Source organism: Doryrhamphus excisus, linkage group LG13, assembly GCF_037039965.1.
Source record: "Doryrhamphus excisus strain RoL-2023G ecotype Guam linkage group LG13, RoL_Dexc_Guam_v1.1, whole genome shotgun sequence".
In the NCBI taxonomy this organism is placed as follows: Eukaryota; Metazoa; Chordata; class Actinopteri; order Syngnathiformes; family Syngnathidae; genus Doryrhamphus; species Doryrhamphus excisus.
The window spans coordinates 12,693,848-12,714,584 of NC_136369.1; the positions used below are offsets into that span (position 1 = coordinate 12,693,848).

Sequence of the window (20,737 nt, forward strand, 5' to 3'; positions counted from 1 at the left end):
AATAGTTTGCTCGTGAGAGCACTGAGGGCCAGCATAGAAGATCCACTTATAGATATGCAATGAAAAGCATGTACACCACCTACCTCCAAATGCTGTCATTTTGTTTTATTATCTGAAACTTAAAAAAATCCCCACCCCCCACATGATTGAATTGAAAATTTACATCTAGCATAAAAGTAATACTGCATTTCAGAAAAAGAACATCATACCAACAGTAAAATGTGGTGGTAGTGTGATGGCCTTGGGCCATTTTGCTGCTTGTGATAAATGGAACCATGAATTTTGCTGTCTACTAAGAAATTCTGAAGAAGGATGCCATTTGTTCCTGACCTCAACTTGAAATGAACTTGGGTTCTGCAGCAGGACAATGATCCAAAACACGCCAGTAAATCCACCTCAGAATGGCTGAAGAAAAACAAAATGATGACTTTGCAGTGGCCGAGACCTGAATTTAGATGCTGTGGCATGACGTTGAAAAGGCGGTTCATGCTGGAAAATCCTCCAATGTTCACAATCACTTTTTCACACAGGGCCATGTTAGTTTGGATTTTTTTTAAAGAAAGAAAGAAATTGTGGTTATGCTGAAATTAGGCTCCAGCATAACCGCGACCCTAGTGATAGGGTATAGACAGATGGATGAATCTTTTTAATTAAATCATAAGACGTTTCATTCAAAAAATTAATTTTGTGTTCAGTTGTGTTGTCCTTGTTTGATGATCTGAAACATTTACATGTGACAAATGTGCAAAAAATAAGAAATCAGGAAGGAGGCACCTGTATATCAACAATACATCTAAAATAAAAGAAAATGAGTGTTACACGCAGCCCTTTATTTACAAACTGCATCGAACATTTGAGCACACTTTTGCCTAAGGACATAAAAATACTCTATTATTGATGAAAAACAAAAAAGTCCTGAACAATATTTACGTCTGTGAAAAATATATATCTATTCATCATAAAATGTGAGCTATGCAAAGGAGTATAAAGGCAGCTTTATTTGACCCTTAGAACAATATTCATTATAAAAATGGGAGTCGGGGGTTGTAGCACAAAAGTTTAAATGTATACAAGATACAGTATTTCACTAGCAATACTCCAACCTGCTGTTTCTTATACAAAATGTACACTATGTATATATACAGTATATATACTATATATGAATAGCCATGTGTGAGTTGGCACTATTTTAAAAAGGTATATAACTAGAGTTATATATATATATATAATATAAATTTTACTTTTTACAATCAGCTTCTCTCTGTTTGAGCGTACTTATCAGAGTGCTAAAACTAGTTAGATCTGTAGGCCATCTACTTTCTATGCCAATTTCATCTCATGTCAATAGTCATCTGGCTAAAAAAAATAGAAACTGTAAATCTATAATAGAGAGCAATATAAAAGGGCCCTGTGGCTACAAACGCTACAAACACAGACTAGGAGAAGCTCGTTGAGGAAAACGCACCTAGAACGTCATTTCCTGGTGCTTTCCACCGAGACACAGGCGGTGTACGCTAACCTTAATTGGTTCCTATTAAGGCCTCAGCCCCTCTTTAACAGACATGTAGGAGTTGGGAGGAGAGCCTTAGGAGTACGAGTCCTTGTTTTAAGTACTTATTAAGTCTTTTTGAGTCCATCATCGGCAGGCCTGCTGCACTTGATTTATAAGCTCCCCAAAGCGATTGAAAAGCCCCTCCACCCAAGCTCCATTCTGCAGGCACTTTTGCATGGTCTCCTGCTGTCCCTGCTCTCCTGTCTTCACCCGCAGGACCTGGAGGCCAAGCACCACCGTGTGATGTTAGTGAAATAACAAGTATATTAAGATAGTATACAAGTATATTATGTCTCACCTCGTCCTTACACATGAGGTATGTGTGGTACTTGTAGTGTTGTAGAGAGTGATACAAAGAGAACCACTGGCTTTTCTGCTGGTCCACTGTGTACTCCTGCAGGAGGAAAGAGACAGGTATTAAAAGTGATCTGGCGCCCTCTGCTGGACATAGAACAAGAGCACAGCTATAAAGAGAGACACATGGTGCTTTCATATTACGTAAAAAGAGACATTTGCACCCAAAGAATAGCGGATGTAAGCAAACACAATTAAGTAAATGTTGTAAAAAAAAAATACACATTCATACCTGTGGAACTTTGTCAGGCAACTTGTAAGGCTTCAAGGTCTTCTTGTTGTAGGCCTTCCCGCTGAGACGCACCTTGAAGGTAGGTGCCTCCCCGTCCTTCTTCAGCTCTGTCACCACTGAGATCTCGGGGGAGCTGTCCAGCGCCGTCTGAAGAACACATATGACTTGTGTTGCAACCAAACAGCAACAACGTGCTGTTCCAAAGACAAAACTCACCTTGAGGACTTGCCCAATGTGCAGTTTTTGAAGCAAGCGTTTCCTGTTGTCCGTGATCAACCCATCCATTCTTCTCATATGTGGCAGCAACAACTCATCTGTACCATGTGACAAGATGTCAGACTGATTGAAACCACTTTTTCCAGGTTACTCCCGCTAAGCTACCAAGCTGAGGAGAATAGTTTGGTAATTTACCATTCCTTCGCTCAAGTTCTGTCATCACATCTTCATCGATGGCAATGCTAATGAGCAGTTCCACAAAGCTCTTGAAAGTGTCCATCATTGTTCTTGTATTGAGAAGTCGTGAAGCAAAAGGCACAGGAGGGTTTAAGTCTAGGGACATGTGACAAGGAAGCAAGCAGCAACAAGTTTAGACGACAATCCTATGTAAAATTCCCAAACTGAGAACCATCAAAAATGCTTCATCTTCTACCATCTTCTTCACCAGCATCTTCTGCAGAAGAAGACCCCGAGGCAGCGGGTGACAACGCCTCCTTCCATTTCCTCCTCTTCTTGGGTGGTGGCTCTGCTCTTGACTTGAAGGGCTTGGTGGATCGAGGCTTTTGGCTATGAGACGGCGAGAAGGGGGCAGCTGTTAAGCCCAACAAGGTCTTCACCTGAAAACTCCTGTGAAACACACCAAAAGATGACATCACCGCCAGAAACAGCACTCAACCCACAGAGGTTTGTGATCTTCGCTCACCTTAGTGAGTTCATAGGTTTGCACCGTGGCTTCCGACTGCACACTCGGACATACTCCCTTTTGTTTACAGTGTCCAGAAACTTCACATAGACTCTCTGGTACATGGTCTTGGCATCACCAAAGTATCCCAGATACTACACACAGCCAACAAAAAAAAAGTTACATAGGAGAATAAACTAGTCTTACATGACAAAAATATTAGTGTAAAAAGAAAAAAATACGATTAATAATAAGTTAATACAAGGTTCTCAAGGTTGCCCTCTCACTTGCGCTTAAGTAAAATGAATAAAACACTCTACCTTAATAAAAAGGGTTCCTTACATTTATTTCTGATGGCCCGCCACTGATATATTTGAGCCGCCACAAATGCATTTGGCGCTACCTGTTTTGTGGTGGTCTGCATCGTAACTTTGCTCCGAATTCCTAAGCGGACAGCAATATTTCTTGCTGGAGCCCACGTTTTTGTGGCTTTTAAAAGATGTATTTTTACCTCAATTGATACTCAATTATTTGAGTTATGAAGTATACATGTTCACTCACACTGTTAGTAGCCGAGAACACTCGCTTCCCATCTCTTAATTCTGGCACAAATTTCTGTAGAAGAGCCTTCTGGACTTTCCAAATGGCGGGAGGCTCACTTCCTGCTCGCATCGTCCCCTGATAACAGAGCACAGTGCATATTATTTACAAGTGGAATAGGATTCATTTTCTTGCTAGAAGCCCATTTGCATGCTTTTTACCTTCAAGACCTCAATATCCTCATTCCTCACAACAAACTCATCTCTTTCCCGGTACATTCCTTCCCCTCCGCTGTCCGACAGCTCCTCGTCAGTCAGTCCCTCAATGGCCACACTCCTCAGCTGTACAGCAATTTGGCCAGGCGGCGTCTCTTCAGACTGCTGTTTGACCGCAGTTGCGATTCCTGTGACGACGGCGTTTGGCATTTGGCCGGAAGTGGATATCGGTGGAAAGTGGGGTTCTGTGATGTTGAACGTCACAGTGGGCACTTGGAGTGGTTTCAGTATCATAATGGGGATGTTATCTGGAGGAGGATTAAATACACATTAGCATGCTAAGAATTGATTAGTTTTCCTGATTGAGCATCTTTACACGCCAGTAACAGCTTGAGGAAAGTAGTTGAGGGTAAGTAGAAAACATCAAAACATGCTCAAATCTGTTATTTGACGCGCCGACTGTGCCACACTTTGAAAACCCCTGCTCTACAGTTAAGTAACCAGATCCAGCGTTGCAACAGGACTGACTGTTTTTGACAAATGTTGGCTGTGTGTTAGTATACCTGGCTTGGCTTTGCGTTCTGCGGACTCATCAAGGGCAGAGAGCGCTGAGCTGATGCTGTTCCTCAGTGCCTGGTTCTTTCCAGTGTTCTCCTCTTCATCAGAGCTGAACGATGGCAGCGTCTCCAAGTTCTTCTGTAGCTCTTCATCCAGACGTTTCTGCTGAGAGCTTGCTCCCTGACTCTGCTGGGCAATCAGTGGACCCAGCACAGTTTGAATTTTGGGGGGTACAATAGACTGTGGTGGTTTGGCCAAGACACTGGGTTTTTTGGGCCGACTGACGGTTCTTGAAGGATTTGTGGGATACTGCTGTTTGGGACCAGATTTAATGAAGTCCAGGAAGGAGCCGATGAAACCGGTTTTCACCTCTGGCTGTTTCTCTTCCACCTCCCGAATTTTCTGCCTAATTCTCTCCTGCTGTGGACAACCATCATACGTGCTTTGTGAGGCAGACGGGCTGGCATCACCGCCCCTGGAGTTATGCCGTTTTGCTGGTACAGAACGCTTTGCTGGTTTTGCTTGTATATTATCTTCTCCCTTTGTCAAAGATTTAGAGCGGACTTTCTTTTTGGGGAAATCCTCCATACCTGGGCACTCCATGAGGCCGTTCTCAGTTTTGATACACTGACCTTTGACAGTGCTTTGGAAGTCTGAAGGGTCATAAACTTGCCCAACTGAGTGGTAGTCGTTTTCCGAGCTCTCCGCATCTCCATTGGTGTCAAGATCAGAACTGTTGTCATGAACAGACAGTCCTTGCCGGTCTGTAGAGATCTGTGCTCCATTCAACGTCATAGGCATGGAGTTACTATCTGTGAGGATTGTCTGTTGTGCTGTGGAGAAACTCTGTGACATGTGCGTTATATCCACTGTCTGAAAGTGATTCTTGGCATCAACAGTACCTGCAATCGCTACCATTTCAGCTTGGCTGGAAGAGGCAGCTTTGACCAAATCCTGCGGTGTGACGCCACAGGCAGCCACAGTGGCAGCTAAGATGTCGTCAACGTTTGATAAAATATTCCTTTCATCGGCAAGTAACACAGAATCCGGGAAACAAAGGGAGTTAAGGGCAAATTGGTTCTTAGCATCATTTGACTGGTGATTTGCTGGCTGGCTGTAGTGGTCTTTAGAAGAATCGGAGCACCCCGAGCTCTGCGCAGACACAACTGTGACCTGCTGACTTTGTGTTTCAGAGACACTGGGACAAAGCAGTTGATCCTGATCCATCTGAAGATATTGGACATTCAGAGGGCCCAGACTTTGGGCTGTTTGAAGACCTTGCACTGGTACTACCTTTGAAGACATTTGGGCATGGTGCATGAGAGGCTGCTGAAGAAGAATCATCTGGTTAGGCTCTAAGAGAACCTGCGTGTTCGGGACAGTGATGAATTGGGTGTGGGATGCTGGGGTCTGCTCCTGGTGGGTTAGTTGTGGCTCGGATGATTTGATGTGAAGAGGCCGCTGCTTAAGTTCTGGGCTGAGGAGTGTATGTGAAGATATAACACCGGAGTTAGTTGTTTTTATATCTGCATTTTCCTGGTTGTTGGCACTGCTTAGGCGACTGTGGTGCTGGCCCAGGGAGCTCAACCTCTCGTGGCTAACCTGTGCTGTGTTTAGCTGTGAAAGCTGGTCATCAGAACGTGAACTGTCTCTGATGACACTTTGTGTTTTGTGGAGGTCATCCATTTTTGAAACAACATAGATTATATTGTTGTGTGCTGCCATGGTACCATTTACAACAGAGCCCCCCATGGATGCCTGCTGGAGAGCCTGTAGGTCCTGTAAAGGGAGTTCTTCAAGTGTCTGTTTGCTATACGTTGGCTTTATGTCCTTTAATGATGATCTGATGTTATTATTATTTAAAGCTTGGGCAGTTGAAGAGTACGTAGCAGGCACAGTCTCATAAATATGTGTAGTCGGGACTGCTGCCTGCTGAGAAACTGTGCCAAGTGTTTTACTTCCCACAGAGGCTTGCATTAGGGCGTAGTCCTGTGCAGAGGTAGACAGATTCTGTCCACAAGTGGCTTGGTAAGAAAGGTTCAGGGATTGTACTATGGCATAGCGCTGAGATTGAGTGACAGAAGCCTGCTCCTGTGACTCAGACGTATAAACCACATTTGGGTTAGTTTGAGAGTGAGACGAGGGATAACTCCCTTGACATAAACCTTGGATCTGGACCCCGTACTGTTCTTGGTTCAGGCCTGGACTGGGAGAGTATACCAGAGCCTGACTTACAGATGCCACATGGCTAGACAGACTGGAGATGGAAGGTAGTGTTTTATATAGGGATGATAAATTGTCTGAGGAGGAATGGGAGGGTTGTGTCTGGGTATGTGGTGTAATATAGGTCTGAGACAGACTGCTAGACATATGGCTGGGTAGTTGTGGTGCTAGATGGTTAGCAATCACAGAGTTCTGCTTTTGTCCAGGCTGGGAGAGGCTTTGATTCTCCTCATGGCCAACAGAAGCTAATTTGGACGAGCACTCTTTAGCTGTTGGGACCGTGGTGCATGAATAGCTTTGAGTAACTGAGTCTACTTTGTGTTTTATGGCACCATTGATCCCGTGAGAGGAGTCATCTTCTGCAGAAGGGCTGCAAGATGCCGAGGTCTCGTGAGATGGGTCTTGTTGGTAGGACATGGCCCCTTCACCACCAGAGCCATAGTAACCCTGTAATGAGTCCTCAGAGTTGTGCATTTGTTCTGAGGCTACGTGGCTTGTAGAAGGCCTCTGGTGGTGTTTGATCACGCTACATTCCCGCTGAAGCGCTCTCTCAACAGAGCCTGAGAAAACGGTGGCACCGTAGGACTGTGAGGCACTATGACGGGCTGGTGGGAGAAGGCTAAACTGTGGTTCTAGGAGGTGGGGGGCCGACTCCTGGGCTGACCGGTATGTGGAGGACTGCACTGGAAGGGTTGAGCCCAAAACGGGGCCAGAAAGATTGAAGGTCAGGGCTGTCGGAAGCACACTTTGGCTCGGTTTGAGTTGGAGGAGGGGGTCGTGATGAGACAACAGGCCATTGGTGGAACTGCTGAGGGCTGGTTCCTGGAGAGCCACGGAAGGGTTGGTGGAATAACTCCTGGAAGTGTATGGACCGGTATTTTGATAGGTTGACAGAGCAGCCGGTGAAGGAAATGTGGCGGTAGAAGGCAGAGCACCAGTCAAATACAGCTCCGTGGTGGTGGAGTTGATACCTTAATTGCAGAATTTAGAAGGTAATGACATTAGAATTTATGACCAAACAAGTATACCTTGTTGAGTACAATACTAATATTGAAAACAATGTATGTTTATTCACCTGCAGGCCATGATGGAGGTCTGAAAGGGGGAAGTAGTGAGGCACTAACAGGACTTCTTGATTCCATGGCTGACAGGAAGCTCATGATTGAGGTCTCTGACGTATTCATGTTTGTGTCAAGTGCTCCTGGTGGTCAGGAGTTACACAGTTAGTCCAAAATTAGTAATCACTTTATTTTCCAAATGCAAAATAATGCAACAATACCGGACATCGCAACATAGAGTACAACCGTCAAGGTTGAACATGCTTAGGTCATACAATTCAGAATCTGACAGAACCTTCTGTCATATATGTCAAATATTTTTACATATATGACATCAGTTTATCTTGTGAGACGTCAGCTCTCTGTTTTGCACTTTTGTGAATAAAATGTTTTCCATCAAATATTAATTTGACCCTTCATAGCAACATAAGCTCACCTGTGACAGCAGCCAGGTGTGCTGTAGTGTAGGTGGGGAGCTGCTGTGTCGAAGTATAGCTCTGGCGCTGGAGGAGGCCTGCATCAAGCTGCGCTGCACCATAACTGGAACTGAATAAAACAACAACTAAAATCACCACACACGGCAATCATGATGTATAAAATATGTGAGGAGCTGGAAGTTTGACTCATTTGAAGCTTGTCCTATAGGAAAACTGTTCCAAAATATAAACAAGATTGTTGGAAAAAGTATCGATTTCAACTGACCATCTAATCAAAGGCTAGTACTCAATGTGTGTGCTAAGTTGTGTGAGAGCAACTTAGTATTGATTTGCCTTTCATCACTGCTCTGGTATATCAATTACTAAAGTTAATTGATAACCACAACATTTAACTCAGCTGATTTATTAGCATCTGTTTGTGGATGCTTGGGATTTAGCTTTTGAATATATGTCGGTGAAACGTTCAAGTCGCTTATGGTGGAAATTTATTTGGATGTTATTTATAACATCCAACACTTCTGCCACCAAGTTGATTTCTCTTACCGGTGACAACTTTAGATAGGTTCGCTAACTTGAGCATTTTTGTGTGCCAAAGTTAAAGCGCAAAAGTACCACAACTTAAAATGAATATGTAAGGCATGAATGAATTCTCGATTATACTAATAGTAGCGACACGAAGCTAATTGGACATTCTCATCGTTGTTTTGACTGCCTCGAGTGTTGTTTATGTAATGGTGACTATCTGTAGCTCTATACCAATAACTTAATAAAAGCCTAAACAGTTAATGTTTCTGAAGTGTACACAAAAAGCATAAAGTTTGTGGAAAGTGCGCACAGCCATGGCGAGTAGGCTCACTATTAGCTAACAGCAAGGTAGTACGCGTTAACTTACCGCTAAGTAACCTCTGACAAGTTAGCCAAAAGTTGGACCAAAATCTTCCAAGTCTTTTTGACTCTTCTCGTTCACCCACAGACGAGTGCACCCTTTACCCCGTAAAAAAAACAGCTAGGCCCTCCGTCCAGGATATTTCCTTAGTGAGGTGACCCACCCTCCTCTCCTCCCTCCATCAGTTACCTTGGCTTGATCGTAGCCGAGCTGCGGTCATAGGCCCAAGAGGCTGCGGGCTGTGCTGCTGGAGCCAGCGCGTCCGCAAAGCTGGAGCTCGGGTAGTTCCTGTCCATCATCCGGTGAACGGCTCACTTCCCCGGCGGAGCTTCGTGGAGCGGCGGACACACATCTTAGCAGCTGCTCACCGGCGGTCCGGTTAGAGCGGTGCACTGCACGTTAAGGCCCGCTAACTCCCCCCAGTGAAGACGTGCTATTCCCCGGATGAAAAAGTGTGCCTATCCCACCCCCCTTTTAGGTGACTTCTTGGTTAGTGTGTGTTCATGTCACAGTCTATCCTGCATGCGTTCGCGTACCCATGTTGGTATAGTTCCCATCATGCACTTCTGCTGAAGTTAGCCCTTCTTCCACAGACCTGTACAATCTATTAGTATCTAACATCTATTAATAAATAGCATGCATGGGTTTATGAATGCACTTATATATATATCATAAGGCCAGGAGCTGTAACGGATTATGTGCCAAGTTATAAAACACGAACATCAAAGTGAATGCCATGTATCATCTGGATCAGTTATTCAACTTTTCATTTGTTTTAGCGGCCACATTATTGCTGTTGTTGAGTATATAATGTCAATTCATACATTAAAATGTCACCTCGCCAAATGGTTCATTTAACTATAAAGTTTTTAAGAACCTACAGCAAAGATCCTCTATATATCACAGGTTTTCAACTTGTGGATCGCAACCCAAAAGTGCGTTTCAGATCCATTCTTGGAGGGTCACAGGCAGCTGGTCAAAAACTACATTAAGATATGTAATATGCAACCAGTGTTTGACTTGCTTTTCAAAAATTGAAGTTCAATTAAGCAATATTAGCAATCTCCCTCATCGGTAAATTGATTTTTATTTAGTTCAATGTTGATATTTTATTTGAATTTATGGAATTGTTTGTATGCATGCCGTTATCATGTTCCTTCTCATTTCCATATAAAGTACTTGGACGTGTAATTCCGTATTGAAGATGACACAGGCAATTTTAAAAAACAAACCATGTCATTAATATATTAATTTATTAAAAGTATCAAGCAAAAACAAAGATTTATACTTCAAGTACAAATTTGACCCCTTCTCATGAAGACAATTTGCACGATCATTTTCATCTTATCAAAATGTATTTTACTGCTGTTTTCTTGGCTTTCATCGTCACCAGAGTCAGAAATGTAAAAATACTTGTATTGTGTCAAGGTCACCATAAACATACTAGTGATGTCATGTTTCATAACATCAACAACTCTCACTCGACGTTATTGTTGAAATAACATTGAAATGACACTACAGGGTAAAGCATGCATGTGAGCCTGTAAGAACAAAGTGCTCAGTGCTACTTTGCATGTAGCGACTGCTCCTGAAATAACTTGTTACTAATTAGAATGGAATAGTGATGCAAAACAATGATGATGATTTCCATCTGTCCTAACATTAAAATGTGTTTTAGTGCTGTTTTCTTGCACTAGGAAATGTAAATACTGGTATTGTGTCAATGTAAAATGTGATTTGATGTTGCAGACGATCACTCTGTTTATCTTCAGTGAAGTTAGAATCAAATGGTAAAAGCGTTTATTCAGTGTAGCCTTTAGGATTTTTCTACAAAGTTAATTTAAGATGAAACATAATACAAGCTGCTGCACATAATACTTTGTAAGTTATTCCGGAAATTAAAAGGTGACTCAATCAGAAAGGCTTGCATTGTAGCTTGTGGTCATGTAAAGATGTGAAGGTCCTCGGACAACTCTACCGACGAATACTTCCAGTTCTCGAACTACAGTGAAAGAAGAGGAAAAAAAGTAAATAAATGTAAATAATTCTGATGATCAAGTTCACTCATCAATTTATGAAGTGATGAAGAAATACCCAGGATAAGGAGGCGGCGGGGCATCGTGTTGTCCACTTTTTGCGATGGCCTGCTCGTAAGAGGGCAGTCCAGGGGGATCCACATCCTCCATACGCGGCGGCGGCATGGGCTGTAAAGACACTTCCTCTAGTCGACGCATGATGAGAGGCGCATTGCTTCTCCTGGGACGTACCCGAGCTGAGCTGTGGGAGGGTGATAAACGCGTACATAATATCCTGTGGCATGATTGGTGTACTCCAATGAACAAGTTGGGTCAAATATTGCTAGTGATTGTGCTCCTTATGGATTATCAGAGCTACAAATACATTTTGTCTTACAACTGTAATCATTGTTTGTACTATTGTGCAAAATAGTCCACTTAGCTTTTCATTTAACACTACTATCACTACCTACCACTGTTAGCGGCATATATTTCCTGGTGAGAGCAGAGGGGCAGTTTTACCACTCCTTTTGCAACCAAGCGTTTTGAGCCATCCCAAACCTATTTTAGGGCTCACTTCCAAATGCGCAAACCTCATTATCTAAAACTTTGGCATTGTTTAATGCAAGAATACAACATTCTAACTACATATATAGGTCAGAAAAGCGGAAAAGGCACTTGCTATAACCAAACTTTTTGAGTGCCTAAAAATAGTCAGGGGGACGTCCATATATAGGTGGTCATTAAACAGAATGAATATACTTGCTCACGACACAACGAAACAGAAGCAAAACACATCCACAGCAAGTTAACGCATGACATAAATCAACTACTACTACTATGTGGGTGATAAACAACAGCTAAGTGCTATATAACACTACTATAACTTAAAACTGTTATTTCCAAATGCCCGCAATGCATGCTAGGTAGTCCAGTCCAGCAGCAACAATAATGGGTTCCAAATTTGAGGTGTGCAAAATAACATTTGATGGGATGTAAAACCTTGTTTCAAAGACGTTACACATTTAGATATAAGTCAAGTAAATGGCGTCAAAATCAGGGATAGTGATTGTACCTGGCTCGGCTGAAGTCGTCCTTACATTTGCCTGGACAAAAATACCAGCTGAGGAGGCCCACCAGGACAAAGATCACCCCAACAACAACCAGTGCCACCAAGAGGGAAGTAATGTCCACTTTTGAGGGCTGCTTCTCCTTTTCTGTGGATTGGTGCAAGGCACAAACATCATCACGGGGTTCTGATGCTATCCTGCTTTAGATCAACAACTGTTAAAATAAATATCACTCAAAAGCCCTAGAGGAGCAATGCAGGTATGACGAGTGAGCATCAACCTTTAGATGTGCTCTGCAGGGTGGTGAAACAGGTTTTGTGCAAGTGCAAGTCTCACTGAGTTATGCAGGGGTTTTTTTGACAACACATTCACTCGTACATGATTGGCAGTCAAAGATTATTACTTAGCATGTTTATTATTGGAGTTGTGGAAAGTAGTAATTGAGCACAATCAACAATATGTGTATGAATGTTTGGTGGTGGTTGGAGATGCAAATTGATGGCCATGTTTCGGTCAGACTACGCCAGGGCAGTCTGTGTTTATTCTTTTCTTACCTGCAGTGTATTTCCTCCAAAAATCATTCTGAAAAACACAAAAATACATTCTCAAAGCATGTCCATTTGCAATCAATGACCCAAGTGCACGACTTAACTGTAGCCGGAGTGTCCTCAAAAACCTCCCTTGCTTCTTCATAATTGCAGTCCTCCTCATAACACTCCCTTTCCAAATTCCCAGGGACGAAAATCTCAAAGTCGAAACGGTTAAACATCAGATGACGACTAAGGAACGAATTTGCCTCGCCTTCACCTACAAACACTTGACAGTGCAAATATATTTACATCCATAATAAGTTCGTTATTATGACAGACAGGGGCATGATTTAAGGAGGAAAACCCCTCACCTTCCTCTGGTGACCTTTCCTGTTCCGGTGCTGACCTCATCACACAGGCCAGCTCTGCACAGGGCAGGAGGAAGAGGAAGGTAGTGAAGACGAAGTAACATGGCACCAGCGGTGGGAGCATTAAAAGGCTACAAATTTAAGTTTCACCCTAAAAAAATATTCAAACGAACCAATCGTTTATATCACCAAGAGCCAAAGTCTACTTATGGGGAACAAAAATAAAACCAACGGAGGTGTCGCAATGTCGACGCTGATAAAACTTCCAAACAGGAAACGTCCAAAGGGCCCCGTCTCCTGTTTTCCCTACTATTTCACTTGATCAACATTACGATGCTTTAAAGAAAGAATAAGTGATTCCGAGCTAGTCCCTTGTTGTTGCTTTTCAAAGACAACTTGTTTACCCTCGACTGATGTTCCGCTCTCTTCCTACAACTACCTGCCCAGACTCAATCAATCGATCGCGTTACCTGGATGACACGATGGGTTATGTACACGCTCATGGCCGCTAGATAGCAGCAGAGACGCGACTCTTCACTGATATAGATTTGTAGATAGATTTTTATACATGTAATACATTTTGTAATATACTATATAATTATCATGATTTTTATTAAGTGGATTTTTTCCGCATGGGAAAACTTAAAATGAAATAAATTTTCATTTGATGTAAATATTTGGATCTGTATTGTTCATAAGTCATAACAATACTGTGTGATGATTTTTTTTTTTTCAAGTCAGTGATAATTTGGATAAGTTGGACTATTTAAATGATTTTTTGTTTTTGTTGATGCAAACTACTGCAAGTTTATAAATGCTGCACATAAACAGAATTTAGAATAATTGGGAGAGCGACTGGAAATAGAAACACTGAATTCAAATATGTGACTGATGTCCGTGATCTTCCAAAGTCTTCTAAAGTTATTCTTAAGGAAAGGTAACTTTTCTGAACACGACTGAATGAAAAATGTACACTTAAGAGAACAAAATGTTATTTACGTTGCAGCACTTTCTCTTATGCGTTGATTCATTCATGTGGTGTAACTCCATAGGTCCATCTTGTCTAATAAACTCCAGGGGAATTTCAAGGGCTATCTCTTTTTAATTACCCTTTAAAAGTCAACATTTTGCCCAAACATTTGAAGCACATACGTCTCAATCTATCTGATGCTTTTATAGCTTCAGGAGCTGTAACTTCTCCTCTAATGGGTAGCCTCTAATGACTTTTGTAATACAATGCTATCTTTGGGGATCTATAAACATCTTTGAAAAGCACTAAAGCTCTGCTCATTCAGGAGTTACATTTCCAGTGGAAGACACTCTACAATGGACTTCAGATTAAACTTATTTAATGGTGAGACGGTTTGGTGGTAAAGGAAAAAAGGAAATACATAATGTGGTGTTAAATTATGAATTACTTCATTTAGCATCAAATAAGGGTGACTAAAATGTTAAAGGAGACCTATTATGCTCATTTTTCAACCCTTTGTATTGAACTACAATAGAGCAGCTACACACAATAACCCGCACACAAAGCTTTATAGATATTCCAGAATCTGCACCTATTCCAGCTTTTACCACGCTTTTTGGAACAGAGCGTTTTGAGCCATCCCAAACTTCTTTCAGGGCTCACTTCCAAATGCGCAAACCTCATTATCTGAAACTTTGGCATTGTTTAATGCAAGAATACAACATTCTAACTACATTTATAGGTCACAAAAGTGGTTGATTTGCTGATGATGGTTTTTGGCCTTGTGTTTCACACAATCCATGTAAGCGTCTTTCTCGCAGCCTTGTGTTTATGTAAAGCAAAGATATGACGTAATTGGATTTTATCATACTGAACTACCGCATGGTGCTAATTGAAGGCACAATGAGAGCTCCTCCTCTCTTGTACTTGGCGAGATGTCTGGATTGTGTCAACTCTCAGGATTTATCCCGAGGAATGTTGACACAGAGAAAATGATGAATTCCAGACTTTATCTGGCGTGTGATGTCAACCCAGTGTTTGTCACTTCTCTGCAATATTGTAATCAAAATGAGAAATTTGTCTGCTAAAGAAGTGGATAGGGTTCTTCAATAGTTCCCACGGTGAGGTTGGTGTTTGTGATTCTTAATTGCCATACAAGTATAAGGTAGCTTTTCATTATTTAGCCCGTCTATCTGACTAAGATAAGAAAAAAAAGGTCATAGCGCCTTGCAGCAGATAAAGTGACCCCTGTATTTACATCTGGGACTTCTCACTTGAAGGAACATTAAAAAAAACACAGTGAGTGAGACAAATTAGAGGCAAGGGAGAGGGATCAGTAGCCAGACAAAAAGAGGAAAAAAGGAGCATATTCCAGCCAAGATACAGCGCTTTGCAAACATTCCATGAAGCCTGGTTTTCTCTGCACTTCGTTCCACCTTTCGGCCCGACTGTGTGCTCCTGAGAATGTGTTTTATGATATACTCCCCACTTGATAAAAGCCTGGAGATGCTGTTGCCTGAGCACAACAGGTCAGGAGTGAAGGGAGAGGCTATGCAGACAAACAGCAAGAGAAATAATGAAGCTTTACAACTAATGCGCCATACAATTGATCAGGCTATGATACACTTTGTTAAAATTGGGATGGGGATTCCAAAGCGGACTGCAAAAAAGTTAAAACCCTATAATATGTAAGCAATAGAAACATAACTTACATTAGATATAAATAGTTTTAGGCTGAAGCTCTGACGATTGTTTTGTTTTAAGAGGAAAAAACATATTTACACTTACGCAGTTTATGGGAAGTTGGTCATTGGGCATAAATAAGTGCGGACAATTAAAGGACTTGTGTTTTTTTTCACCAAAGCTTGAGAACCGACTTTTGTAAAAGGCACACAAAACATTGGTGAATCATGGTGACTCCAGCTGGACATTGCCTAGCAACCCTGTGAATCATCCTCCACGAGCCCCATGTGTTGATATTACAGTAACACACTATGCTGACCTCAGCACAGCGGGTTCATCATAGTTCACATTAGCGTCGACACCTCTCACGTCTCTCCCCCCAGCAAGTGACCTCATCATTGCAGCCAATTCCTCAACCTAAAGTCACAGCTCATCTAATACTGCCATGTTGTCCTTTTACTGAAAACAGATGTTGGGAGATGCTTGAGGATAAAGTTCTACGGAATTAAAAACAATCTTAGTTTAAAAAAAAAAAAGACAATCAATGGCATTGATCTCCACTGTTTCTTTTATTGGATGTATATAAAAGCAGTTCAGTGTGTGTGTGAGTAATTGGAAGGGAAGAGAATCCATCATGAGGCAGCTGAAGGTGGGATTTAGGCCGAAGGTGACAGAGTTTGCAGGCTGGTCTTGACAGTCGCTAGATTGGCTTTCCACGAGCTGAGGCTATCAAACAGCTGCTGCCATTGCTGCTTTCCGAAGGTGCGGTATGTGCTGTGGCTGATGGAGATAACAGATAACATTTGTAAGTTACATTGTTAACCTATGGACATGAAATAACCAAATATGCTTGTTAGTCAGTGAAATTTTTCTCATTTCATATGTTTTCCTTTCAGCTTTAAATAATATTTTTTTCTATTGCAATATTATAGCAACATGATATCCAATTAAAAGCAGTTATGTGAATGCTGAAATAAAAAAACACGCATGCTAGGTTAATCGGTGACTCCAAATTGTCCATAGGAATGAATGTGAGTGTGAATGGTTGTTTGTCTATATGTGCCCTGTGATTGGCTGCCCACCAGTCCAGGGTGTACCCCGCCTCTCACCCGAAGACAGCTGGGATAAGCTCCAGCATACCCACGATCCTAGTGAGGATAAGCGGCATAGAAAATGGATGGATGGAACCAAACATCAAAATGTTCAGTTCACTCGGGATGAAGGGTGCTACCAATACAGTTACCATATTTAGTGTAATTTCTATATCCATCCACAAAGTGTATGGAATCCGCAGGTGTAATCATATGTCAAGCAGAAGGGAGGGGGGATGACCACACAGAAATCAAACAACAGTAATGGTGTCAGATAAATAGTAGAGAACACAGAAGCAAATACATAGTGTATTTCAATACACAGTGTATTTACTTATCTACGTGGCATTACCAAAACCTAATAAAGGTTTAAAGCAGGTTTCAAAGTGCGAGGCAGGTGTGGCAGCAGCTTGAGTACATAATGTATTACTAATAAGGCAACATGACTTGAAAAATGACTCAACTGGACTGCATGTCTATCACTAAACAACTCTGATACAGCTTTCACTGAGATAATCAAAAATCAGACAGTTTCTTAAAATAAAAAAAAATACAAATAAAAAAAGTACCTGACAACAACTTTTTGCTGTGTCTGGTCAATTTTGCAGTACACCATCTTGGTCCGGACAGCTAAAAAAAAAACATGAACAACATTGTGAGCAAAAATCTACACACAGTAAAATAATACTGTATTCGATGTCTGGCTCTTGTGAGATGCGTCATACTGAATGAAGCAGTTGTGAGCTTCTTTACCATCAATGACAAAAGCCTCAACGTCATCCTCTCCAATCTGCAGCTCCTCTTGCATGGTGTCAAAGGGGATCTCCTTGAATTCCGCCGCCATGCCCATGAATGTGAGCAGACGCATCTTGGCCATGTTTTGTTCGTGAGACAGGCCTGTGAAACACGTATCATTAGACACTAAACCGTCACACACCATCATTCTTGACTCTGGGAGTTTCCCCAATGATGATTGCTTCTACATTAAAAGAGCAACACAGTCAGGGATGCTACTTATTAACATAAGGGGTCCATCCTTTTCACGTGTGTATTTGCAACTGATCCTGCAGCAGTGAAGGCCAGCCACCCTGCTGATGGGTGCACATTCCTCCTCTGTGTGAACTGACGGTTGTCAAGAGGCTCAAATGCTGTGACTTGTATAACAATAAGGTTAGTTTAGGTGAAGAATTATGGAAAAAGTTTTTTTGGGGAAAAAAAAAAAGACAACCATCTCTCTTCATCTATGAAAATGCTAGTGCTTACATGACACTGGTATTAGGAGCATAAATGTGATTTTTTTTGCAATTGTATAACTTTATTTTCATAGTATTATTTCTTGTTCAATTCAGTGTGTCTATGATACTGTATATTAATACTGTGTATGTGACTACACATGATAAATGTACTTACCGAGAGAGTCAATGAAGTCTTTGTTATTCTGGTAAAACTTGACGTATGAAGCTAGCTTTGCGCTTACGAAGATGGTTAACAGCTGTAAAACGAGAAGAAAAAAAAGGAGGACAGTCAACATCATGTCCGAATTTATTGTGTACAATATCGCTGTCAGGCTTAAAAAGTGTTGCTCAAGTTAAAAATATGATTTATTGTCTCTACCATCAGATGGCTACACCAACTAATAATAAAACCAAATTTGTACTCTTAACACTCACGTCATGGATGAGCTCTCCCTCCAGGAAGCGCACTGGTTTGAGGGTGAGCAGGTGGTCAAACAGGTAGGTGTTGGGATCTTTGAGAGCTCGGACAATACATCTAAGAAAAAAAGGAAAGACACACACACACACAGTAGGGAGGAAGTGTAGATGTGAAGATGATCACTAGACCACAAGACAAAAGGTGTGCAAGTTTACCTGTGTGCATCAACACGTGCTTGTGATGCATTGTCCTCTGTGTAACTACCCAGCAACTCCACCATCACTTTAGCTGCAGCGTCACTGTAAATTCAAAAGATGATGATTTTATGCTTTCTAGTTACATGCAAAGGGCAAAAAAATGATTTCAGTATGATACAACGCAAATCTAAAATTGGGGAACCACTGGAGTCTCTATAAAGGCAGAATAAATGACTTTGCTCTTGTGTTGGTACTTATTAGATTGTTTAGGTGTACCTATTTAAACATTTGATGATTGTAAATAAACCGGTTTAGCTGTCTAGGTAAATTTGCTTGTATCTATATAATCCAATATTGTGTTACCTTTTCTTGCAGTCCACCAGTGCTTCATATACCAGCCTCAAAAGTGTGTGCTTCTTCTCTGTATTCAGGTTCCAGTCAACTATCCACTTGGCCACCTGCTCAACAGTATACCAATCATTTAAAGAGTCCAGTATAAGAAGAAATAACATCGCAACTTGAGGCAAACCATCAAAAAAATAGCTTCTGATTGATTTTACCTGATCGAGGTCAGTCGGGATGAAGGAGATGGCGTTACAAGCAGCGGCCACTTTGATGAGGCTGCATAAGACTGTGTATCTGACTGGAGCATTCTCATCCATTCCGTGGAACAAGTTGCTCAGCCTTGAATGTGAAGGTAGCACCCCATTAGGTAACATTTGAAATGAGGACACATAGGGAGTTTGATATTTGCAAGACAGAGCAGAGAGTATTGGAGTGGGCAAAATGCATCAAGTCGTTTTTCTTTTTAAAACAGCGGTATATGCTTACTGTATATACACAGCTTATTTCCTCAATAATGCCCTTGGACAGACACTGTGCCACAATTAATTATTGGGTGCTAAAGTCCAGTTGAACAAATAAACGCTTAAAAAAACGCATCGAAGGATGCCTATTTAAGTTTGTGAGTGGCAGTGAGTGATTTCGAAGCTAAGAGAAGTGAAGAAAAGGACTCACAACTGCATCCTGAGGGAAGGTCTTTCTCCTTCACGGAACTGGACCAGTTTCTCACACAGACTCTCAATGAGAGCTTCCTGCTTCTCTGTCTCCAGGATCAACAACAGAGATACAATGCTGTTCATCACGCTCTCCACATCTGCAAAGCAAGACAGAGAAAATGCTGACATGTAAATACAGAAGCCATGTACATCCATGCCAACATTCAACACATGATGCTCAATTCTTTTATGGAGTCCAGTTTCAATCTGTGTGGAGTTTGCATGTCTCACTCAATTACTGTATATGGAAGTGTGAGAATAACAGTCTTACTACTAGCAGTGTGGCCACACGAACCAAAGCAAAAATCTCTTTATCATTTACTTTGTATGCTAATGACAGAAAAGAAAGTGTTGAACATGTTTAAAACTGTTCAGATGGCTTACCTTTATCGTCGTCTTTGAGACAAACATCACAAGACTCAATGATCTGAGCCAAATCTACGTGAAGTCCACCTTCAGAGTTCTCCTCAGAGATTTCAGCTCCTTTGGATTTGATGTAGGCTCTAAGTTCTAACGCCTGTGGATAATAGATCAGCTCCCATTAATGAATGAATGAATAATGGAATACACTGCAGTATCACAATTAGGAAAACATACTTTACATTTTGTTTTTGCAGACATTTCAATCAACTGGTAGCTTCCATTAGTAGTATCATGTCACGCCTGTTTATTATGACTTGAGGTTGCTCAGTAGCTAGCATAATTAGCTATCCCCAACAGCATTATGTACCATATGTGACAGCACTTGCCATTAATACAGTGTGACGAAAACGCGCAATACTTGTATTTACACACAATGATCACACAATACTTAGACAGAATACAACATAGGCTTCTCCATTTTGATCCACGCTAAGCTTAACTGATACCGATTGTTCCTTGCATATTAGCTAGCTAGCTTGCTAACAATTTCGCCAAATACTATCCATCGCTGATGTAATCCGTAGTCAGAAAAGGAATAAAATTCACATTTAGAATAGAGCGTTACCTGGTCTTCTTCCGTTATATCAATAAATGCAGGGACGCTCATTTTTCTGGTGACTTAGTGCGCCGCTGTGATGAATTCCACGTTCCCACAGATGAGGAGACTTAACCGGAAAAGAAAATGCAACAGTGACGGTGAAAGTCTTTACTTCCGGTGTCATGTTC

General features: G+C 41.6%; 3 protein-coding genes across 6 annotated transcripts; all 3 read right to left on the reverse strand.

Moving 5' to 3' along the window:
• Positions 1-815: 815 nt before the first annotated feature.
• On the reverse strand, positions 816-9,534 carry qser1 (glutamine and serine rich 1). Of its 4 annotated transcripts, none has more exons than XM_058088557.2 (13): positions 9,143-9,534; positions 8,067-8,176; positions 7,648-7,773; positions 4,355-7,543; positions 3,798-4,099; positions 3,598-3,714; positions 3,058-3,191; positions 2,788-2,921; positions 2,550-2,687; positions 2,355-2,452; positions 2,139-2,285; positions 1,851-1,946; positions 816-1,771 (listed from the first exon to the last, which is right to left on the reverse strand). In XM_058088557.2, the coding sequence occupies exons 1-13, from the start codon at positions 9,250-9,252 to the stop codon at positions 1,637-1,639; spliced, it is 4,836 nt and encodes a 1,611-aa protein (XP_057944540.2). In that variant the 5' UTR covers positions 9,253-9,534; the 3' UTR covers positions 816-1,636. The 4 variants fall into 4 exon arrangements, with proteins under 4 accessions (XP_057944540.2, XP_057944539.2, XP_057944538.2 ...); XM_058088556.2 differs by having other exon boundaries at positions 2,800-2,981; positions 9,143-9,533; XM_058088555.2 differs by having other exon boundaries at positions 2,788-2,981; positions 9,143-9,532.
• An 898-nt stretch (positions 9,535-10,432) lies between these two features.
• On the reverse strand, positions 10,433-13,416 carry prrg4 (proline rich Gla (G-carboxyglutamic acid) 4 (transmembrane)). Its single transcript, XM_058088574.2, has 6 exons — positions 12,940-13,416; positions 12,691-12,854; positions 12,593-12,620; positions 12,044-12,185; positions 11,048-11,230; positions 10,433-10,955 (listed from the first exon to the last, which is right to left on the reverse strand). Exons 1-6 carry the CDS (start codon positions 13,058-13,060, stop codon positions 10,928-10,930), a joined length of 666 nt encoding a protein of 221 aa, XP_057944557.2. The 5' UTR covers positions 13,061-13,416; the 3' UTR covers positions 10,433-10,927.
• Positions 13,417-16,139: 2,723 nt separating this feature from the next.
• On the reverse strand, positions 16,140-20,735 carry eif3m (eukaryotic translation initiation factor 3, subunit M). Its single transcript, XM_058088573.2, has 11 exons — positions 20,577-20,735; positions 19,973-20,105; positions 19,548-19,686; positions 19,091-19,214; positions 18,894-18,988; positions 18,549-18,632; positions 18,351-18,450; positions 18,091-18,172; positions 17,434-17,577; positions 17,250-17,310; positions 16,140-16,369 (listed from the first exon to the last, which is right to left on the reverse strand). Exons 1-11 carry the CDS (start codon positions 20,616-20,618, stop codon positions 16,246-16,248), a joined length of 1,128 nt encoding a protein of 375 aa, XP_057944556.2. The 5' UTR covers positions 20,619-20,735; the 3' UTR covers positions 16,140-16,245.
• Positions 20,736-20,737: the final 2 nt, after the last annotated feature.

Excerpts from the sequence above, each read along its gene's own strand:
- eif3m (XM_058088573.2), bottom strand. The coding sequence starts at position 20,618 with ATGAGCGTCCCTGCATTTATTGATATAACGGAAGAAGACCAG. Across the intron at positions 19,687-19,972 it reads TCTCAAAGACGACGATAAAG|ATGTGGAGAGCGTGATGAAC; the intron begins GTAAGCCATCTG and ends CTTGCTTTGCAG. Across the intron at positions 17,311-17,433 it reads TGAGGCTTTTGTCATTGATG|CTGTCCGGACCAAGATGGTG; the intron begins GTAAAGAAGCTC and ends TTTTTTTTTTAG.
- qser1 (XM_058088555.2), bottom strand. The coding sequence starts at position 9,252 with ATGATGGACAGGAACTACCCGAGCTCCAGCTTTGCGGACGCGCTGGCT. Across the intron at positions 2,453-2,549 it reads AGAACTTGAGCGAAGGAATG|ATGAGTTGTTGCTGCCACAT; the intron begins GTAAATTACCAA and ends CACATGGTACAG. Across the intron at positions 1,772-1,850 it reads ACCTCATGTGTAAGGACGAG|GTCCTGCGGGTGAAGACAGG; the intron begins GTGAGACATAAT and ends CTTGGCCTCCAG.
- prrg4 (XM_058088574.2), bottom strand. The coding sequence starts at position 13,060 with ATGCTCCCACCGCTGGTGCCATGTTACTTCGTCTTCACTACCTTCCTC. Across the intron at positions 12,186-12,592 it reads TTGGAGGAAATACACTGCAG|AAAAGGAGAAGCAGCCCTCA; the intron begins GTAAGAAAAGAA and ends ACCAATCCACAG. Across the intron at positions 11,231-12,043 it reads GACGACTTCAGCCGAGCCAG|CTCAGCTCGGGTACGTCCCA; the intron begins GTACAATCACTA and ends ACCCTCCCACAG.